Here is a 19,774-nt window from a genome sequence, read left to right as displayed (position 1 = left end):
AAACCACTCACATTATGGAACCTAGTTTACGAGCACAAGCAACAGCAAGAACACACCTTTGATTTCTCATCTACCTTCCAATTTTCACGTGTGTTTCTAATTAATAGAGTCAAATTTGCCTCCCAAGCACTCACTCAATCTGAAAATCTAGGAGAAGATTTTAGCTCTACAATCTCTAACAATCAGAGTTAGAGCCAAGATCAGGAAGGCCCATCATAATATCTACCTCACAATGTATTCAAATGCCATTTCTCCAGGTTGTTGCTGAATTTTTGCTAGCTAAAAATAAGTGTTCTTCCCCTCCTCTGTACTGGTGGTTTTCAACCCTCACTGAACAGTAAAACACCACTTAAAAACCAAAAGATTCTTAATTTTCATCTCTGCGTCCCAAAATTGATTTATTGGTTTGGGATACGGGTGTGTGCACCTTAGAAATTTTAGAAATTCTTCTAATGGGTAGAAACACAACTCAAAATGTTTATAACTTTTCATTTCTCCTTATCACTTTTTAACTTTAGTGATATATTAAAATGTTCTACTCTTCCTACTATATTATAAACTCTCTAGAGATGGGATGTGAGTCTAATGCATTTTTACATCCTTCACAGCTTCCAGCAGATTACTTTGCAAATAACATATACTTTACATGTTCATCAAATACTTGAATAAATGAATGGTGTGTGCCTTGCAAGAATATTAAAGATAAAAAGCCCAGCATCTAGTCCTTGTCTCTCTTCTTCTTGACATGCCCTTGAGTTATGAAATCTATTCTGCAAAGCATAGTAAAAATGTAAGTGGACAGACCGATCATGCATTAGCCTTCTTAGCATTAACCCACTATAAAATATAACAACACAAAATGATGTTTTGTTTAAAAAATAATACCTAAGCAACATTCTTGGATATGGAAACTATTGCCAATGAACTCACATTCTTTTAGGTAGAAATCTAAAAATACAAAGGAAGGACCTGGAAAAAAAAAAGCCAAGTCTATTTTTGCTGATTTCTGAATTGTTCTTTCCTCACATGTTCTTTTGATATATTAGTGCATCTCTAAATCAATCTTCTAAAACCACCATATGAACCATATGATAAAAATTCTGATATTCACAAATTAACGTTTAGATCCCTGAGACAAAAACTATGTAGTCCTCCTCCTCTTTCCTACAGCTTCACCTGTTAGGTAATGATCAAAAACAGGTCTTGACCTGCCTTCTAGATACTGTTATTCCCTGAGTACTTAAAAATGTTTACATTAGGGATAAAGAAGAAAAAAGAATGCAAAATGATAATTAGAAAATAATTGGATTTTAAAAATGACTTAGGGGCTGGGCTGTAGCTCAATGGTAGAGTGCTTGCCTCATACATATGAGGCACTGGGTTCAATCCTCAAAACCACATAAAAATAAATAAGGATATTGTGTCCATCTACAACTAAAAATATTTTTTAAAAGTGACTTGGTTGGAGGGGCTGGGGATGTGGCTCAAGCGGTAGCGCGCTCGCCTGGCGTGCGTGCGGCCCGGGTTCGATCCTCAGCACCACATACAAACAAAGATGTTGTGTCCGCCGAAAACTAAAAAATAAATATTAAAAAATTATAAAAAAAATTTAAAAAAAAAAAAAAAAGTGACTTGGTTGGAAAAAAATCATACTCTTGTGTTTTGGATATGAGATTCCCCCCAAAGATCATCTGTGAGATGATACAAGAACATTCAGAAGTGAAATGATTAGATTATGAGAGTTGTAACCTAACCAATTGGGTGGTAATTGTAGGCAGGTAGGGAATGGTTGGAGGAGATAGGTCACTGGAAATACGCCTTTGGGGTTTATATGTTGTCCCTGGTGAGCGGAGCCCACTTTCTCTGCTTCCTGATTTCCATGTCCTGAGTTGCTTTCCTCTTCTACACCATTCCACAGTGGTATTCTGCTCAGGCCAAGAGCAACAGAGTCAGTCATCTATGGACTGAGACCTCTGAAATAGCAAGCACCAAATAAACTTCCTCCTCTAAGACTGTTCTTAGGTCTTTTGGTCACAGCAGCAATAAGCTGATTAAAACATTTTATCTCCCTTCCCCAATTAAAGGTCCAAAGAGCTTTAAAAGGCTTTGAAGTTTCAAAGTCTTCCTTTATCCTTAAAATACCCAGGTGAGAATCTGACCTCAAGACTACCATTATCCAGCTTCAGATGAAATTCTATGTCATTCTCCCACTATCTTCTTCCTTGATACAATGAGAGTGATGTCTTCCTTCCTTCCCTCCTTCCTTCCCTGCCTCCTCCTTTCTACCCTTTCCTCCTTCCTTCCTTCCCATCAGATTTCCAATAGTTTAATTTCCTTAAAGTCTTCCTAGGGAAGTCTCTCCTTACTTTCTTTTAGTTCCCTATGAATTCTACATGATTCTAATAGAATTTGTTCACCTACAGTTATAATGTTTATATAGTTATGACACCTGTAATTTTAAGAAACTCTATTTGAAAGTATAACTCTATAGTTAAATGACATGAAAATGAGGACTGATTTTCTTAGTGCATTTTTTTTCCACCAAGAAGAGAGTAAACATTCAGTGTGTTCTCTTCCTCAATTCCATCCACTATCATTAAGGTAAGTAATACAGAAGCTAAGAGAACAGAGACTTCTTAAAGACAGAGAGTTCAATACCACTGAGTAAACATTCAATAACTGTTGACATGAACCAATGCCTGCTGTCACTGTACAGTCCCATAAATGCAAATTTACAAGGTTTTGAGTAGTGGACCTGATTCTGCTTTCACCCTGCCCAACTCCCTGATGTTGCAGTAACAAAACAGAATGGAATAAGAAGTGATCTTTGCCTTTTAAAAAATGAAGACATGTGTTCCATTTTGTTAAGAATTTCCTATGGAGCAAAGCATATTAGGATGGAGATAAAGGAAGGACCAAATGTCCTTATATTTAGAATTCTGACTTAATCACTAAATGAGATCAGGCATTATGACACTGTAGTGCTTAAAGTGTTGTTTGAAATAAACCATTGAAATACTACCACTTTGGGGTTCTTTTATTTGTTTTGTCATGTAATACACAAAATGTCTTACAAAATGGAAGGGGTCTGGTAGTTCCCAACCCCTGAGAGGCCATTCTCATGGTGCTATTTTATACATTTAAAATTAAATATTAATAATGAAAATGACATGTTCCATATTAAGTAATGAAAGTCAAAACTACTTACCTTATCTCACTTTTGGAATAAACATTGATCACTGTGAATATGAAGAAAAGTTTTATTTTAAGAATTTCCCAGAGAATCTATTTTCCTTCTGTTTCCAAGCCCTTGGTAGCCCTTTGAGTGTGTTTGTATTCACTAGAAAGGGACATTTCTGTGGAATTAATCAAATAGGGAATTCAATGTTCCTTGCAGATAATTTTGGCCATGTCCCATTGGGGACTTTCTAGTCTGAATTCTCATCTTTCCTGGGAAAAGACTCACGTGTTCCTAATCCTCATTCTTTTCTCCACTTATAGTGAAGAACAATGTAGTAAAACTGTCATTCAAAGAAGTAATGACAATGTGCATTCAGCAAGACACTCTGGGGGAACTTCTTCATTAAAATGAGGCAAAATTTATGAGAATAAGATGTAAAATGTACTAACTACAAATGAGCACCAAAAATAATTTTAGAAAACACCACTATAATTAACCTATCTTCTAGTTTTGCTAAAATTTTAAGAAGTTACTAGATTGGATAATTAGAAAACATTCACGAATCCTAATATATCCCAGCAAATCCAGAAATTATAAATCCCATCTTCAAAAGGAAAATTAGTGCTACTGCTTTTGGTAATAATGAAATTTTCATGTTAAATGCCTAGTTTAAAACTTTTGAAATCTACATATTCTGTTTCTTAATGTTTTTTTTTAATTTATAAAATAATTAGGATTCATATCCTAGCCCTGGCTTTGTGTTCCATGAGCTTTTATTGTGGAAGATACTGCTGCTGCTTTTATTCATACCATAATATGAGTTAATTTAACCCTATGTCTTGAAGAAGCCTATGGCTGTTCTCTACCATTAAAAGCTTTACCTGCAATTCTACATCTGTACATTTGCTAGAACCTAGTCCAAGACCTAGGGCTGGGACTAAATGCTACCTACTGAGAAGATTTTTGGTCAGCTTGGTGTGGGACATTTGCATGGTGAAGTCAAGGAGATTAAAGTTAGCAGAAACCAGTTTGGGGAGTCGTGGGCATATTTAAGGTGGTTGAAGCCACAGGTAAGTAAGGATATCCTAACAGAGGGTTATGGTATAGGAAGACCTTAGGATTAATGTGCAGAGCCCTTACTAGATACCCAATAAGGAGTAAATAAATGAACTAGATAATGGAAATGGACTAGAAAATGGCAAAGCACTTTTATTAATTTCTCTTTAAGTCTAAGTCAAAAAGATTGTTGTCATCTACATCGAACTTCACCTCCACACCTCCAGAACTCTCCCAGACAAGGAGTGATGACAGTTTGTAAAAACCCTATCAACAGGTCATGTGAATTATGCTTGAGGTAAAGCCATCCTATGTAAACGCACATTATATTCTTATTGAAGTACGTATTAGCTCATGACAATCTGCCTGTTGGCTTGATGTTTTTATTTTTTTCTTAGAAAACACACTAGAACTGCCAAGATGAAAGAGTAGCCATTCCTAAATCACTCCAAATGTCACCATGGGGCTGGGGATGTGGCTCAAGCGGTAGCGCGCTCGCCTGGCGTGCATGCGGCCCGGGTTCGATCCTCAGCACCACATACAAACAAAGATGTTGTGTCCGCCAAAAACTAAAAAATAAATATTAAAAAAAATGTCACCATGACTACAAGCATAATTTTCCTAAATCAGTAGATTTGTGCTGAAGAAATAGAAATTCACTCAAGTGTTGGATTTATACTGTATTGTCATTTATAAACAGAATTTTACTTTTGTGTTTAAGAATCATTTTCTTATTCACAGGATCAAACCAAAATGACGACTGCTCAATTTGATTGTCAATACTGCACAGCCTCACTTCTTGGGAAGAAGTATGTACTAAAGGATGATAATCCATACTGTGTTTCATGTTATGATCGTATCTTTTCTAACTATTGTGAGGAATGCAAAGAACCAATTGAATCAGATTCCAAGGTAAGTCTCACCTCAATTCACATAAAAACTGATTATAAGCAGCAAATGCTTCAAAATGCTTCGATTCCATTAGTGTTGACTTTTAGCTCTATTTTCCTAATACTTTATGTAAGGATTTTTACATTTCCATATACTTACATAAGGATTAATTAGTTGTCACTAATGAAGTTCCAGTCACGACACTTATTACTGTGAAATATAGCATGTGCTTCAATCTTTACATGGTCTTGTGAGTTCGTGTTTTAGGATGATAAACATTTAAAAAGTTAAGCTATTTCCCCCAAAGTCCCACAGCTAAAATATTGAGTTATTTCTGAAATAACAAGTGTATAAATAAATATATAAATAATTGAGGTGTAAAGATGGAAAATTAATACTTTCCAACTTAAAAATCAACCTCAGCTCCACTAAACCCCATAAGATTTGGAAACCTCCCTTTATACCACCCATTCTTCCTGCAATGCTCATTGATCACCATTATCTTCTTCCTTCCTTCCTTCCTTCCTTCCTTCCTTCCTTCCTTCCTTCTTTCTCTTTCTTTCCTTCTTCATCATCTTCTTAACTTTGCTTTTATTAGGTGGTATTATTTGTATGCTTATTTAGTTAGTTAAATCTCAACGTGTAATGGGATATTACAATCTAAAAATTAAAAACAATTCCTGAAAAATCTCTTGCACTATGCAAAAGGAAAAAATAGCAGAAAGTCAGTGTATTTTCCAGCTCCTTTAGTGACCAACCAAGAAACACCCAGACTGTAGCTCATAATTACTCCACAGTCTCTTCGCTATAGATAACAGTATCAATAACAACTTTCCCTCAAGCTAGTAGAACAACCTACTGGCACTAGAGTCCCATGTGTTCAGTTTTGTCTTATAAAATGGCCTTTATTGCAAACACATTTAATTAACTTTTATTTACTGTCTCAAAGGATCTTTGTTACAAACAAAAGCACTGGCATGAAGGATGCTTCAAGTGCACCAAATGCAAACACTCTCTGGTGGAAAAGCCTTTTGCTGCCAAGGATGAGCGCCTGCTGTGCACAGAGTGCTATTCTAATGAGTGCTCCTCTAAGTGCTTCAAATGCAAAAGGACCATCATGCCTGGTAAGATCTCCTGGGAGCACTGGTGTCTAACCAAAGCTGCAGTGTTTTTCATTAAGGGCCACAATGTGCCCTATTACAGCAGTTCACAAAGCCTTGGGTTTGAGAAAGACAATTTTCTTCCTCTCTTGATCTCACTTCATGTACTTTACAAAATAAAAAGGTTGTTCATTTATTATCCTTGAACAGGTAAATTAGTGTTCTGTGTATTTTAATAAAAACTGATTCATAGATAACATTTTCAAGCAGAACCTGAATAAATGGTAGGTTTTGTTGTTGTTGTTGTTTGTTTGTTTGTTTGTTAATAACACTACTTAAACACATTGCCCTGGAGACATAACAAATGTTCTAAGGGGAAAAAAAAAATCTGCCAGAGGAGATTGGGACCAACTATCATGTTGTAACTCTACACAAGCTGGTTCAGGGATCAGTCTTCATTGTTTCTTTTAGGAAGAAGTCTCTATGTAAATCACTCCACTTTTGACAAGCATGAATTCATTATATTTTGGTCCTTTACTCTCTCTCTATGGACAGCAGCATAAGACCTGAAATTCTTTCTCTCTCTCTCTCCTCCTTCCTTCCCTTCTTTCCTCCCCCGTTCTCTCTTTTACACACACACACACACACACATACACACATACACACACACACACATTTTCTTATTATGGATTCAAATAATTTTAGAGGCCATAACTATACAATATAAATATTGGGGGTTGTACCCTGGGCATTTCTAATATCCTTGTAATTATTATAATTACCCAATTTATCTAAACCATGTGCAGCCATTCCTATTCTCCCTTTAAAATACTTTAACATCTCTAAATTGTGCCTTATGCAGTCCTTGGAGGAGTTTTCAGTGAAAGAATAATTCATTGTCATCAAGGCTGAACTGTATTAACTTTTCTTTCCCCAGATGGATGTTTCTGAAACTGACAGAATGTAATTTTTATAAAAGGACAATTCATTTTTCAACTTGGTGTTTAAAATATGTATTTTAAGTAATTTGATCTACACTTACCTAAAGAAAATAAAACCATGCCTGACTAGTACTAACAGGTTCTTATTTTTGGATTTCATAGGTTCTCGCAAAATGGAGTTTAAGGGAAACTACTGGCATGAAACCTGTTTTGTGTGTGAGCTTTGCCTACAGCCAATAGGCACAAAGCCCTTGATCTCCAAAGAGAATGGAAATTACTGCCTGCCATGTTTTGAGAAGAAGTTTGCTCATTACTGCAACTTTTGCAATAAGGTAATTATCTAAAGAGGATGAAACTTGTAGAAGCTTCTGTATCATTGCTTTTTTTTTCTACATGATATATTTGGAATGAACTGATACAGTCATATCTGTCTAATACATTCATATTAGCTTTGAATTCCAACATGCACAAAACTACTCTCTGTCAGCAAGGATGACCACCTATATTTTATCAGCTATAAAATTTCATCCAGGACATGAATTTAATTTTCTAGTGGTTCAAGTGATTTGACATTCCAGTTCCATTCACTGCTTCTATAAATGAGTTCATGCATTCTGAGAGACAGTACATTTCTTTTTGAATACAAAATTCTTAGGACATAATTTTTGATCCTTTCAGTGTTAACTGTTTCAGAGGAATATGGACTTGCTTCACAGAGTGACTAAAGAACCAAATTAAATAAGATCTTAACTCCTCACATTGTGCAATGCAAATGTCTTCTTGGTTTGAAGCTTTGGCATTTTCAAAGAGTAGGTTTGTGGAGATCTTAAGGGGAATTCGATAAAGATGAAAACACCAACAAAACTAAGAGCTTCAAGTTCTTTTACTTCCAGTTTCAATGTTGCATGCAGGGAGTTGGTTTCCCATGAAAAGTATATTTTCCAAGGAAGAAAGCAAGTCATTTTTCAGAGGTAAACTTTGTCCAACTCTTCTTTACCCTCTATATTTTTATGTGGAAAGTGGCTCACATCTCTAATCTTGATGAAACCTGTCCATGCTTCATAACATATATTAATATTCTCAAAGTAAGTCTTGACCTGTGAGACATTACAAATTTAAAATGACACTATAAATTACAATGAGAAAGTTGATTCATGAAAGCACTTCGGATTGGTATACTGGTTCCTAAATATTTTTGATCCATAGGCAACGTTGGCAGTTCTCTTAAGACCATTTGTATATTTGCATCCGGATATCTGGGTCTCATTACCACGTACAGGTGCATATACACACACATATGAACACACATACAGTAATTTTCTACAGATATTAACAATACCAATACTACATTTATATTTAAATAAATATACTCTCCTAAGTTGTAATTATTGAATTACATTATAATGATGATTGAAAATTACAATGGATAGTAATATTATATGAAATCATCTAGTACTCAAAGAAACACTGACAGGAAATGTTTCAAGCAGTGGTCAGATCCTATGACTCCATTGAATTACCAGAGTCAATGACATAAATTTAAAAATAGATGCTAGAAATAAAATGAGTAGGTTTAACTAACTGTTTTGAAAGACAACTAAGTAGCCAATTTAGGTTTCCTTTCTTAAAGACTTAGACTAAAATATTAATGGAATTTGTGAGAATTATCTTAAAATTTGTTGGACAATATGAACGTTCTTTCAATACTGCTGTAAAGATTCAAGATGGGAACTTCTGTCATAATTCAGGGCTGAATACGGTTTGGGATGAATCATTGGTGCTTCCCAGGTTATAGGCAGCTGTGACTATATTTAGAATGTGATTCAAAGTCATCAAAAATTTATGAAATGTTTATGTTGGATAATAGATAGGTCATGGCATGCCAGATTATTTTCTGCTTAATTTTTAAAACTACAATTTCCATAAGGAAAGCTGGATGTAAATGTTTTTGATCAAAGCTAAAGAAAAGCAATTTTTTTTCAACCCAAACCAAAGACCACATGGTTTTTAGAAAGAAAAAACTACTTGACAACCAGGCCTTTAAACTTTTTCAACAGATTTTATTTTGTCACACTAAATTTATTTTCCTCTAGAGAGCAACTGACCTCAAACCACAAGTGCTTTGAATTCAAATTTCTCAGAGTTCAAATAGAGTTAAATATGTTCAACTCTTGCTTTGGTATCTATGGCATGAAAAATCATCATTGCCTCCACTTCTCCAGAGAAGAAACTTATTATAAATCATGGAATCAGTCAGTGGCCAAAACCAAGCTTAAATATTAGACTTCATCTTAGTTCACCTCCCTCTTCAAAAGAAATGTAATCACAAGGAAACAATTTTTAACGTTCCAGAGTTTCTTCTCCATAATTAAATAGACCTTGGCATATATATCAAGTTTTATTTTGCTGTGAATACATTTTCCAAGTTTTAAATCTTTTAAGCATTGCCTGCTAATCATTTGACCAAACAAATCAAAGTCATCATGATTTCTGCTGTGCCTGCGGTAAGGCATTTGAAGTCAGTAGGGGGTATTTTAAATTGCTTTACTTCACACACACCATTATACTTTCATTTACTTATTCAGAATAGTAAGCTTTTTTCCTTTAGGAAAAACAACTTTTATGTCAAGTATCTTTAATTTCTAAGATATTTATTATAAGTTTAAAAATATCTTTAAAATATTTTTTCAAAAGCCTACATGATAGACAAACAACACTTGAGTTTGTCAACAATAAAATGACTTAAACTATCTTTAATATGAGTTAATTCTAATATAAAGACGGTAGGCCATCTCTGATACCATATTGTTTCATTCTTTATAAAACGTGTACAGGAACATATTCCAATTTCCTCAGCAATTCTAGGAGTTCAATGACCACAAATTTGAAAGATGATGACTTCAAAGTAACTACACAAGAAGAGTTGCCTAATATTTACCCATCTGATTTTGATAAATATATCTAAAGTTTTTAAAAAGTAGAATCCTTGGATTAAATTGGCTAAGAAAAACTATATTATCTTATGAAGAACTAATAAACATCTTTGGCCAAACCCAATCATACCCTAAGGCTTAATATACAGTGAGTGCCATTATTTGAATCCCAAAGCTAAAAACACATACCCTACAACACCCTTCTTGTGCTAGATACAATATTAGAATTGCTTTCTGAAAGTTATATTGTTGTTGTTGTTGTTTTTAAGTATTCATTCCACAAGATCTTATCAACTGCTCACCCATGCAAATTAACCTCAACTCCAAATGGTATTAATGCTTATGTACACAGGTTGTGTACATACTGTGCAGGTTTGAATGCTGTCTCCAGAAAAAGTAATTTAGTGACTTTAACTCTTGATTCTTGCTCATCTGTAAAAGGGGTAAAGATGATAGTCTCCACCAAGCAGAGATGTTGAGAATATACAAAGAGGCCACCTCTTAGAACAGTACTGAGGACCTCAAAACAATTAAGAAATGTAAGTCATTAATAGCAAATGACGATATTTACCAATTCCATCCAGGATTTCTACTTCCAGATATTCTTGACCCTAGTACAAAGCTTACAGGAAAAAGTAGATGTTTTTCCTCAGATCCTTACAAATTAGATATTGATGTAAGAACATAGTATAGAACTATCTTAACTCTGATGGCAAAGCTAAGAAAACTCAAAGGAAGATGAGGTGAATCAAACACCTATTTCTTTTTCATCTTCTTGAGTCCAAAAAGGCCATGCCATTTTTCTGATCCATTGGTTGAGAAAAATTAGAATAATTTTCATTTTTTACCAATCCTATTCCTATAACATTTGATTTCACATATTGACTAAGAAAAAATCACAGAAGTTTTAAGGAAAATAATATCCTAAATCAATCAGGTAGAGTATCAGTTGTGGGCATAGAATGACATTATGAAAAGGTCTAACATGCAATGGAGACCACACTCATTGACTTTTTTTTGAAATTCTTTGGCAGGTGATATCTTCAGGTGGCATAATGTTTCATGACCAGCAATGGCATAGAGAGTGTTTTCTGTGTAGTGGCTGTAGGAAAGAGCTTTGTGAAGAAGAATTTATGTCCAAAGATGATTATCCATTCTGCATGGACTGTTACAACCATCTTTATGCCAAAAGGTGTGCGGCATGTACCAAACCCATTACTGGTAAGTTCTCCAGTTCAACATGGTACCACCATAAGACAGTTATAACTACATAAAATGTTACCTAGTTAGTTTAGGAAATATAAGTAAAAAATCTAAATCTTTCATTATACTTTTGTATTTCCTTTCCTTTTGAGCAAACACAACTGAGGTACCAATTTATAAAAAATTCGAATATTACATGGCCCCCTCAAGGAAAGGACAGAGTATAATTTGAGTAACTATTCTCTTCAAAAGAAATTAAACACTACCCTAATGGTACAGATTCTAAGTAAAGTCATAGTTTAAGGAAGGAGAAAAAAAGGATGAGATATGAGGTCAGAGAAGACGTTAAATGAAGAGGCCTGATTTGAGTCTCATTAAGGATTTGAATGGGAGGAAAGAGTATAATAAATCAGAATTCTGCCTTTATTCCAAACAGAGCCAAGCAGAATTAAGATACAGAAGTTTTTAATTAAGTACAATATTCTATAAAATATCTGAAACTGCTATGATTAGGAAAGCATAGGTCAGGAATGAACTAAACTTCATTTTAACATGCTTCTAACAAATACATTACTCTCTTTTCTCTCCATTCACTTGCAACAAGTTGAGATTATGAACAGATGAAAGAAAAACAATATAGCTTTCTACTAAAGAAACAAGATACATGAGATATGATTTGAAAAATGACATCAATGATAAATTGATCCATGTTAAATAGGTTTTCAAGGTTTAAAAAAATACATTATATTTTCCTCAGCCATCTCTAAACTGCTAATCCTATAGTAAGGGAACTAAAGCCAGCAGGATACTTAAGAAACCAGCAGCTATTCTTTGAAGCAATTTATCGTCACTTAATAATGTGACAGAACTATATTCTGCTCTCCATTCTTAGACCATATTTCATTTTTTTAGTTCAGATTATATAACAAGAGAATTAAAGATGATGCTATCCCTTTCCTCCTCCTCCTCCATTTTCAAATAAATATAACAAAACAAAAGTTGATTCTATGTATCTTTTAATGAAGGAAAAAGTTTCATGCAAACCCCAACTTTCAGGCTTCCACCCATTTGCATAGGGACCCCATTTTTTTTTTCATATTCTCACACTAGCCATGGGCTACATCTGACTAGCAGAACAGCTTTGTTAGGCCTGGACATATTTGGGGGGAAAGATGAATGTAAAATCTATCTCTGCAGCCAAAAGCAAATATAGAGCTTACCACCGATGAACAGGCTGCCTTCATGTTCCCTAAACAGGGTCAAGGTCACATGGAGCTGAGCAGCTGCCATTTTGTGTGGGGAGTGCCCTCTGTGTTCCTCACATCCTGTCTCTGTCACTCAGGTACATTACTTCCTTGACCCTTGCCAAGGACTTGACAATTCCAGACTATTGGGTCTCAGAGCACATGCTCCTAACCACTCTGCTCTCCTGCTTTTTATACATCTGGCTTCTCTTACAACTAAGGCAACAAGACACCATCTCCACCACTTTGTTCAAAAATTGGACTTTCAGACATGCATAAGTACCTTGAGCTCCAAAATCTTAGTAAATATGCCATCACAATTGATTCCAAACATTTTTTGAAATGAACTAGAAAAAAGGGACACCAATAAGGAAATGGGGAAATCAAATAATTTAAAATGTGTTGCACATTTCTTTGGGCATTCAAATAGCGAATAAAGATCTCAGAGAACATACATTGATGAGTTTCAATTCTGATTCATCGCAGATATGTCTAAGTGATTTTTCTGATGAATTGTTCCAAATCAATCACTGAAATCAGCTTTTTAAAGTCAGACAAAAACAATATTGTTTTTCTCACAAACACAAGGATGATCAAGAACCATAAATCACACCCAACAGTAACCTAAATGTATATCTGATTTAGAACAGTCTAAAGGGAACTTCTAATAATAATCTTACTTCAGTTCTTGATTGAAACTGAAATGCTTGCAAAAACCTCCAAGTCACTTACTATTTCTTGATCTGACTGCTTAATATATATAGGCCTGGAAGTAAATATTCTTTAAAATTGGAGCTATCTGAAGTAATATACCATAGATATTTGGGGCTGGGAATGTAGCTCTGTGGTAAAGGGCTTGTCTAGCATACAAGTAGGCCTTGGGTTCAATTCCCAGTGCCCCCAAATCAAACAAATAAACAAAACCCCACAAACTACAATAGCTATTTGAATTAAAATACCATATTAATATACCGGATACTGCCATATACTTATCTTTAGAAGTTTGGGCATTCATGTAAACATATGTCACCTTAAGGATCTGTATTCTTGGTCACAGGATACATAATTTCAATGACCAGGAATAAGTTCTTAGATTTGTGTTTATTTAGAGGAAGAGGAATTTAAATATTGTATTTTCTCCAGAGAGAGTTGCCAATATTCTTGGTTACGTTTTGTTTTACCAGTGATTTAGTTAAAATTAATTTGGTGAGGTTAATAGCATAGTCTCTGAAGCCAGACTGCCTTGGTTGGAATCAGATCTTACCACTTAGCATTTGGTTGACCTCCGGCAAGTGGTTGAACTTCTCCACCTCTTGTTTTTTGTCTAAGTGGGATGATTCTAATATCTTCCCCCATGAAAATCAGATGAGAACCATATGAGGTAATACACATAAAGGGCTTATAGTAGTGACTAGCACATATTTAGGGGCTCAAAAAATGCCACCTCCTATTGAATTGACTTGCTAGGAACAAATAAAGCCCAACAAAAGAGGTGGCAGAGACAAGTTTCCAGGCTGACTTTCTTACTGCAAATGATCTTCATGACCTAAAGGAGTAAACATAGTGTTTTAATTGTGGACACTGCCAGATGCTTTGATGTTTTTCTTCTTTGTAAAATTTTAGAACTACTTTACATTTGCCACTTATATAAGGCTTACTAATTAAATCAAGAAAACTCATAAGCATCAAAGTGCTACATATCTAATAATTTTATGAATAGAAATGATTCATGTAAATACATAGAATATGACTCTTACAATCAGTTTATTAATGCTTCAAATAACTTTGAGGGAATTACTTGTTATATACTAATTTATTAGAAACTATTGATGATAACATCAATAAGCAACTGTAAATTTAATCAAGGAAAGAAAGTAGGGATTTGAAGCAAATTTCTCTATGAACTACTAAACTCTAAAGATATCAACTATGACTTTTTAAGATGGAAACAAAACTTCATTATCACAGTCAGAGTTTGTCTGAAATGGAATGCTTATTGGCACTTTCAATTTCACCATCCTAAAATGGAGTATTTAGAAATTATATATGAATTAGCACATGAATTATTTCATCTACACTCCATGGATGATAAGAAAATTATAGAAAATCTGTAACATTAAGGTCATTTTGAGAAAACTTGTCAAATAAATAAACCCAAGCCTCAGGCAAATCAACCACTTTCCAACTTTTAGATCTTTTCTCCTCTATAACGTCTCTATTTCTTGAACTGCACTCTGAAATCATATTAGGCAGAAAGATCAGAGGGTCACTGCAGACTCAAATTCTATTAGCTTTTAAAAAACACAACAGCAAAAGTGTGCCCTAAGTTAAAATGGTAGAGGCTAATGAGACATTTCTTGGGAATTAATCTCTGAGGACTGGGGGTGTGATAGATCACCTGCCTAAGCATGTGTTTAAGTTTGGTCCCTTGCACTGAAAAAAAAAAAAAATGAAAGAAAGAAATAGGCCACAGTGGCAGGAGCAATTCAGATTCATAGATTTTTTTAAAAAAAATATTTTTTGGTTGTAAATGGATAGCATGCCTTTATTTTATTTATTTTTATGTGGTGCTAAGGATGGAACTGGCAAGAATTCTGCCACTGAGCTACAGTCTCAGCCCCAGATTCATAGACCTTTACAGCTTTCTTCTTGGAGTGACACCTCTACATCATCTTGCTCACTGCTGTACCCCAGTTCCCAGAACAGCACCTAATTGAATGGTCAATCAGGTTGATTCAATACACTCATTGAGTGAATGTATTTCTCTTCTCCCAATTCCTTTACAGGTCTCAGAGGGGCCAAGTTTATATGCTTTCAAGACCGCCAGTGGCACAGTGAGTGCTTTAACTGTGGAAAGTGCGCCATCTCCTTGGTGGGTGAGGGCTTCCTGACCCAGAGCACGGAAATCTTCTGCCGAAAATGCGGTTCTGGGGTGGACACTGACATCTAGGAGGCAGCGATGGTAGTCTTTCTCCACCAGAAATCCATTTTGTCTTTGTTCTCACTAAATCCAGAACTGAGTTGCAGTAGTATTTTTTTTTTAACTTAGGTTTTAGAAAATTGTTAATGTAGGGTTTATAGCTATAAACATAAAAAGCAGTTTACCAAAAGAATATTTGTTAAATCACAAAATCAGCTCTCCTTGAAAAATACTGCTCTCTGCTGTTAGAAACATGGGAAAATATTTCTTCATAATTGAGTATATGACCTGTACTTAGAAGTTGTGGATATTATTACTGAAGAATGACAGTTTTCAAAACTACAGAGTAAAAAATCAAAGAGTTAAATTGAGAGGTATAAATTAGGCTAACATTTGTATTTCTAGCTAGTGAGTTACATATAATGTGATAGATGAATGGTAGAACAAGGTTTATAAACAAAGATTGATTTGTGATCATCATACTTAAAAATTGTCATTTTTATTTTTCTTTCTCTTATTTAAAGTTCTTTTTTTATCAGTGAATATTTGTTATGCAAGAGAGTGGTTTTTTAAATCATTCTTTTACTGCTCAAATGTACTGACTTTGGATTTAAGAAACAAAGCTGCAGCCTTCCCTCATACACACTGCTTCCCCAGGTTCCTCAGCCTGTTGTTAACCAGGTTTAATCAACGCAATTTAAGAACTGTGTATGTTAGGGCTCTCATACTTTGCAGTGGTATCAAGGGGATCATTTCTACCTAGGAATAGCCAAAGCATGAGTTTCAACACTCTCTGTACTAATTGTGGGCTTTGAAAATACAATTAACAGAATGATTTAAAAAACCACTCTCTTGCATAATAAATATTCACTAATAAAAAAGAACTTTAAGAGAAAGAAAAATGCTTACAGATTCCATGAAGTACAAGTTTATTCTTTCAAGTAAAACTAACCAGGATAATCATTCTCCCCCAAGGCAAATCTCTAAAGTAAATATATCATTAAGTCATCAGTAGTGGAAATGAATTTTAGGGAAGTGATTGAGTGTTCTAGCATGACTTTTATCCAGATATCTGAAGGCATAATATAATGCATAATTAACTCTGAGCCTCGTGCATTTTGCTTGCTAAAATTACATAGATGATTAATGGATAGGCATAAAAGTGGGCTTTAAAGACATCTAGTTAATTGAGTCATATATAATAAATTAGAATAAAAATAAATAAAATAAAAATTGAAAAAGAACAATTCACAGTAGAGTCGTGCTGGCTAAAGATGATCCCTTCCTACTACTTCTCCCTACCTATGCTGCCCACCTTGCCCCAAGCCAATCCTAGCTTGTAAATCTGCTACATGACCAGGAGCTGCACTCCTAACTCTAAGTAGCCACTGTATAAATAAGTCAGTATGTATTAGACCACAAAGAAAACTTTAGTGAAAAGTCTCTCACCATATGTTTATCTTTGTATCAGACATTAACTGATAGTGACACACCTAGTTGTCTCTAGATGATATTTTTATCACATTATTTGGAACAAATGGAAAACAGCCTGTGCTCTCCATGGTCAGTTACTAGTTATAGCAGCTCCTGGGTAGGGTGGAGTAAGGTTGGGTAAAAAAACCCACCTAGATATATTTATGTGTGTACTTTCAGATTACTGCAGAGCATAAGATGTTCTGACTGAAATATAGGTTGTGGCTCATTACAACGATGACAATAGCATCACAGAAAATTCAATTAAAATTGTTACTAAAACAACTTTTAAAATAGTTTATAATTAAGGGGTATTTAAAGATGCTAACAATTTAGAGATACTAATAAGAGACCAAGCTCTGTAGAGTATTTGAAACTACAACTGAAGTAAAATATGAGATATTTTCTCATATTCACATTGTAAAATGCCAGCCAAACTATCCACGTTTTCCTACATTATATGAAATTGCAGCTGTAGAACTATCATTTGCCAATTGCTTCATCATCATCATTATTATTATTATTCCATTCAAAATATAGAATACAAGAGATGTAACATTTTCTCTGTTACCCAATTGTAGACAAACATACAACACATAATGCTTTTTTTGTTAAACAATTACTAATATTTAGTAATTTTGCTATGTGTGTAAGGGAGTATGCATATGATCAGGCTTGCATTTAGTCTCTACAATTAAAATTTACAGGATCACTTTTAGATAGGGATTTTTTATCATTCTTGAATAACTATAGTTTGTATATATATTTTCACATAAAATAGTTCATATTTAAAAGGTGGCTTAGTCATCAAACATGTGTTTATACATGTGCTGTGTCCAAAAGTAGACCTCACACTGTTTTGCATCTGAAGTGATGACAGGGTGAATCCAGGCATGGAATTGTGGATATGCCAGATGCAGAGAATCCTCCCTTACAGCGTAGACAAAGCACCCTATAGACATAACACACATCTGCAAAACAACTAGGAAATAAGGCCTCATTAGATTGATATCCACATCAAAAAAAAAAAAAAACTGTGAAAATCATATAGCTAACTTATTTGATTTATACAATAGAGAGAAAAGCTCTTTTAACTGACTTATCCAAAAATGGAATAGGCTGCCTCAGGAAACAGTGGACTGACTCCCCATGACTCCAGGTGACATCTACACAGGCAGGGAAGTCGTTAGAAGCAAGTCACATGTGCTAATAAGAATTGAATGGCTTGAAAGTAGCAGAGAGGTTGTGCCAGAGCAGGGAGAAATGAGATTGCTAAAAGAGAACATGTCAGAGGAAGGGAGAATATTAATTCTTAGGATAAAAAGTATATATATAACAGGCCATAGAAAGTTACCAACTTTTCTCACATGGGGGTGAAAAAGGATCATGACAGTATTTGTGGGAACCAAAGGAGACAGGGTTCCAAGGCTTAGGTTTCTTCCTACACAGGTTCATTCATATGGTTAGTGGCAACAAAAAATGAAAAGAGAAGATGCCCAAGATATAATGCAGGCTTGGAGCTGTATTTGTTAATTTTTTGGGTCAACAAATCAAAATATTTTACGTTGTTGTTTTGGGGATTAAAGATGACAGAGAAAAGCAAAAGAGAACTGTGGTTTTGATGATTATGGGGAGCATACCCAGGGGTTCAATTTTTAATTGATGAAATCATAAAAAATGTTATAAGAGGACCAACTAGCACCATTCATTAAGTGTAATGCGATTGTGCCACAGTCACAGGTTCAAAACTTAGTCATTATAATTAAATATATATATTATTGTACATTGCAGTTGAAAGATCAGCCAACCATTGTGAAAAATGATAACACTGATCACAACTCACTTTGATTAAAATCACTGCAAAATTTAAAGCCACAAGTGAAAAATCAACCCTCAAAGATTTTGACATTAGTAATACTATTGTTTTACTTTAAGGAAGACGTATTTTTTAATCTATTCATCATGTTAATAGTAGTTCATATTTTAAATATGGAAATGATTTTTGCAGCATGACTTGGATACAATTGGGCCAACAATTATTTTATAATTCAAAATTAGAAAATAATTATAGTTATTATTATAAATAATATAAATAGATGTTTGCTACTTTAAAATACTACAGCTTTTTGCTTGTTTACAAATTGTGGTTTTTCAGAAGTTTTATATGATAAATACATTTGCATTTCACATGTTTATATTTATTCAATTGCTTCAGAGATTCACTTTTTACATTAACTGTGCAGTAAACAGAACAGATGTGAAACAAAATCTGTAATTTTTCTTTTACTTTTATCACATAGGGAACATGATGACTTTTATCTTCTTGTCCCATCTACTTTTACAACATTCAAATTGATTATATCGAATGCAGGGCATTAATTAGAAAAATAATATAATTGAAATGTAGCCCAAACAGAATGCCTCCCAATTAAACAAGGAGAACCATGTCTGTGCTCTTTCTTACAATGATCAACTGTATAAATATTGTAAGCAAGAAATATTTTGTTCCTAATTATTATTTCTGTAACTCTAACAATATACTATAGGAAATAGATCACTTTGATTGAAATTCTTCCACCTTGATTCAAATAATCTTTCACTAATGTCCTCTCTATTAAAGGAATTGTTAAAATCGTGGTGATTTTAAGCTCTTATTTTTTCTGTATAAAGCAAATTTTTTGTCTGCAATGTAAATCTTCACAAACTTTCATCTAATCCACACTACAAGCATCATCTAGTTTTTGTTTTTTTTTTTCCAAAAGAAAACCATTAGGAAATCTGTTAAGAGACTTCATTTGAGCCATCCAACTCAAGAGAATATACCCCAAGGAC

The 19,774-nt window shown here is 34.3% G+C and overlaps 1 protein-coding gene across 2 annotated transcripts in view; it reads left to right on the top strand.

The window, feature by feature from the left end:
• Positions 1–19,578, top strand: part of Fhl5 (four and a half LIM domains 5) — a 43,362-nt gene extending 23,784 nt beyond the window's left edge. For both annotated transcript variants that reach the window (XM_046431174.1, XM_058575549.1), the window contains exons 2-6: positions 4,979–5,149; positions 6,078–6,252; positions 7,332–7,501; positions 11,137–11,323; positions 15,336–19,578. In XM_046431174.1, coding sequence (XP_046287130.1) covers positions 4,991–5,149; positions 6,078–6,252; positions 7,332–7,501; positions 11,137–11,323; positions 15,336–15,499 — 855 coding nt within the window. In that variant the 5' untranslated portion in view covers positions 4,979–4,990 and the 3' untranslated portion in view covers positions 15,500–19,578. The remainder of the gene's footprint in view (positions 1–4,978; positions 5,150–6,077; positions 6,253–7,331; positions 7,502–11,136; positions 11,324–15,335) is intronic.
• Positions 19,579–19,774: the final 196 nt, after the last annotated feature.

This window comes from Marmota monax, unplaced genomic scaffold, assembly GCF_021218885.2.
Source record: "Marmota monax isolate L192 unplaced genomic scaffold, Marmota_monax_Labrador192_F-V1.1 WCK01_AAM20220418_F8-fsc00013, whole genome shotgun sequence".
NCBI lineage: Eukaryota > Metazoa > Chordata > Mammalia > Rodentia > Sciuridae > Marmota > Marmota monax.
The sequence above is the reverse complement of the archived record's forward strand: the minus strand, read 5'-3'. Positions and strand labels throughout refer to the sequence as shown.